The sequence below is a fragment of the Mesitornis unicolor genome, unplaced genomic scaffold (genome assembly GCF_000695765.1).
Source record: "Mesitornis unicolor isolate BGI_N332 unplaced genomic scaffold, ASM69576v1 scaffold41775, whole genome shotgun sequence".
Classification (NCBI taxonomy): domain Eukaryota; kingdom Metazoa; phylum Chordata; class Aves; order Mesitornithiformes; family Mesitornithidae; genus Mesitornis; species Mesitornis unicolor.
This window is the reverse complement of record NW_010186942.1, coordinates 22845-26176: the sequence shown is the minus strand read 5'-3', so window position 1 is coordinate 26176 and position 3332 is coordinate 22845. Positions and strand designations below refer to the sequence as shown.

The window sequence follows — 3332 nt, the reverse complement described above, 5'->3', positions numbered from 1 at the left end:
CCTACAAGGTGCCCCTCGATCCCCAGGGGCTGCTGGAGCTTTCCTGGAACGTCAGCTACCCCCAGCAAATAGTGTATTTCCAGATCCTCATCAGGGACCTGCGGTTTGGGCTCCTTTTCGGGATGTCAGACAGGGGCGAGTTCGAGAACGCAGACCTGGCCGTGCTCTGGAGCGACGGGCGCAGTTCCTATTTTGGGGTGAGTAGCTTGTGTGTTTGCATGGCTGCTTCTGGGGTTGCCTTGTGGTCTGAAAGAGTGGGGCTGGTCCAAGTGCACTGCTGTGGCTTGTGGTCGCTATCCCAGAAGGAGCCCCAGATCAGGTCTACGCTATGGGTTTGGCATAAAATCTTAAACCCAAAGAGAAAAGAGAAAATCCAGCAGCACATCAGCAAGGCTGAGTGGAACCAAAACCTGGATGTGCTTGGCTGCAAAGAGTGGTTGTATAGACCAGCTCACACACGCACTTAGGACGCATCAACAACTCGATTCACTTGTGAGCTGCTGTCAGTCACATTAAAAATCAACCCCAGCTCTCGTTCATCACTTTAAGACAGTGCAAAAGTTCTCTGGCAGGGAGCTTGCTCCTGCCAGCACCACTCACCCAGCTGCATCGCACCCGATGCTATCACAGAGATCGACAGGGCACAGGGAAACACAACCTGACGGCCACCTGCCAGCAGTGCGGCGTTATCAGAAATTAAACATGCAGATGTTTCTGGCTGGTATGTAAACGCCTGTTGGTAGCAGATGGGAGGGGAACTAATTTCTAATTTTCCTGTTTGATATTGCTACTACAAATCACCGTCCTTCCTGACACAGTCTGTCTGTCCAGGTTCTTTGTCGGTTTTTCTTCCCATGGAGGCTGCAGTCGCAGTAACCACCCCCGTGCTCTCCAGCAGCTCCCTATCCCCCGACCACCACATGAGCCTTATTGCAATTGCAATTGCCTGCAAAAAACAATTTACATTTTTCCCCGTGTGAGGCTTTCCAGTAAGTTAAATTTTACCTCTCTGCTTACTTCAAATTAATCATAAAATACATTCTTTCACAATCAGCCGCGATGTGATCTGCAGAGCAATGAAAGGATGAAAAGGAGGGCTTATTATCTGTACTGTTTTCCTGCTAATTACCAGCCATTCAGGATGTGTGGTGGCCCGAATGCTACAGTATTTCACAGCATCATGTTAAAAAAACCCATAAGGGATCATTTCTAACCTGCCTTCATGTGCTCACTGAAAGACGAGCAGCACTGAATTAAACCCCGGGCAGCATTTGGGCTTTCTGTTGGTGCTGAACAGCATCCTGCAAGGAGATTTCTGTAAATCTTCCCAGTCCTGGTTTTCTCTCTCCCAGCAGCTTTTCTTCTGGATAAGTATGTCAGCTGTTAAAAAGATCCAAATTTGCTTAACCCCCCATGTTCTACGAGATTAATTTGCACACCATACTCCTATAAAAACAAATGTCATGCTAGCTTCATGTAGCTGATTTTGCTCTCCCCCTCTAAGGACAATATGTTCTCGAAATATCACTCTCTACTTCTGGCTGAAATGATGCCAAGATGCTTTATTCTCTTTCTTCTGTTTTTTTTTTCACCCAAGAAAAGAGAACCAATGCCGCTTGTGTACGTACGAGGTACTTCTTAGATGCCTTTTCTCAGCAAACAAAAGATGTTAACAGGAGTTGCAAAAGATCAAGAAAACAGCACTATTCAAATATAAATTACTGCTGAATTTTATGCTCCAAACCTTCAAATCCTTAAGCAGGGGAGTAACCCACTGCTTTGCTTCTCAGTGTGGCTTTGTCACCATTGTCAACAGCGAGCAGATTTTGGGAGGCCTTGCTGGGCTGCCGAAACAATCTGGCCACAACAAATTAAGTATTTTGAAGAGGAGTAGCAATTTCTAGGGCTGACACTACAACCCAGCAAGGGTTTGATCTTAAATTGAGAGCAGCTGGTTTGTGACAAGGGTCTTGGAGAGCACATCACCACCTCCACAGAAGGTCTCCTCAGCCAAATACACCCAAAACACAGCACAAACTGATACAATGCACTTGTGTGTCCCTGCAGGCTTTCCTCCGCCCACATCCTTTCCCCCAGCTACACCTCAACCTGTAAAGGTCTTTCTGAAGAGTATTAATCATGTATTCACAGCTCTGTCTGTGCCGATCACCAAGGGTCTCGTGGCAGGGGCCGTGGGCTGTGGGAAGGTGACACAGCGCAACCAACACACAGGCTCCCTCCATCTTTGGAATGCAGAGGGTGAACAGGAGGACCTCACAACTCATGGTACTGCTGGAGGTCACCGCTGTGGGAACCAGCAGAGCCTCCTGGCTTAGTGGGATGCTCTTCCCCTCTCCCGCAGGATGCCTGGAGTGACGGCAAGGGACGGCTCCATATGGATTCACAGCAGGACTACCAGCTCCTCAGGGCTCGCAGGGCTCCCGAGGGGCTCTACCTCCTCTTCAGAAGAGCCTTCAGTACCTGTGATCCCAAGGATTACGTTATAGAGGTACAGCATGGCCCTTACCCCACTATAGCCCTCCCCAGCCCCATGGCAGAGATCCAAACCCAACCTGCATGGTCATACCTCACCAGTGCTTTGTTTCACGCTCAGCATCAGGTGTCTGTGCTGTCTAGGGCAGAAAGGAAGCATGCTACAGATGTCAGCCCTGGGACATGAGTAATGTTTGGCACCATCTATTTACAACCCCTTATAAACCTCTATGAAGTGTAGATTTTAGCTCGTTTGAATCATTCTCTTCTGTTAAGCATGTGTTAGGTCTATATAAATACCTCCTGCATCACTCTAGGTTGCAGTCTGGAGCCAAGTGTTTGGAGTGTTACAAAGAGGGGTTGGTGTTGTTCAACAAGAGACGTAAAAGAGGGTTGTGTGTGGACCTGGAGCAAAGGGACAGCAAATAGAGTCACTATGGTGTGCTTGTGTGGTTCAGTGAAGTCCCTCTGAGTTTGCATTCAGTGCTCCCCCATGAGATGGGATTTGGGGGAAACCTTCCTGGTGGAGATGGCGAAGAGCTTCAGAGCCTCAGTCATGGACCCTGGGTGTGGGCAGGCATCGGCACCAGGCTGATTTCAGATGAACGCCTTTGGTGGGCAGGATATTTTAAAGCCAACGTGGGCACAGAGCATCCTTGAGTTTTTGTTGCTGGTTTTCAAAAGCTTGTCTTGTGGTGAGAAATGTCTACTGTCTGCCAAAACACAGAGAGCCCTGGAGGAAAAAAAATCTGTGAGTGAACCAGGAAAAGACTTGCAGGTCTTTATTCTCTGATCCTTTAAGAATTACCCTCTTTTTCCCTTATCTCCTATCCAAAGCT

The 3332-nt window shown here is 48.3% G+C and overlaps 1 protein-coding gene across 1 annotated transcript in view; it reads left to right on the top strand.

The window, feature by feature from the left end:
• Nucleotides 1-3332, top strand: part of DBH (dopamine beta-hydroxylase (dopamine beta-monooxygenase)) — a 13660-nt gene that overhangs the window by 164 nt on the left and 10164 nt on the right. Inside the window, 2 exon segments of the mRNA XM_010185285.1 lie at nucleotides 1-197; nucleotides 2363-2509. The exon segment at nucleotides 1-197 is cut by the window's left edge and continues 13 nt beyond it. Of these exon segments, the coding sequence (XP_010183587.1) occupies nucleotides 1-197; nucleotides 2363-2509 (344 nt within the window).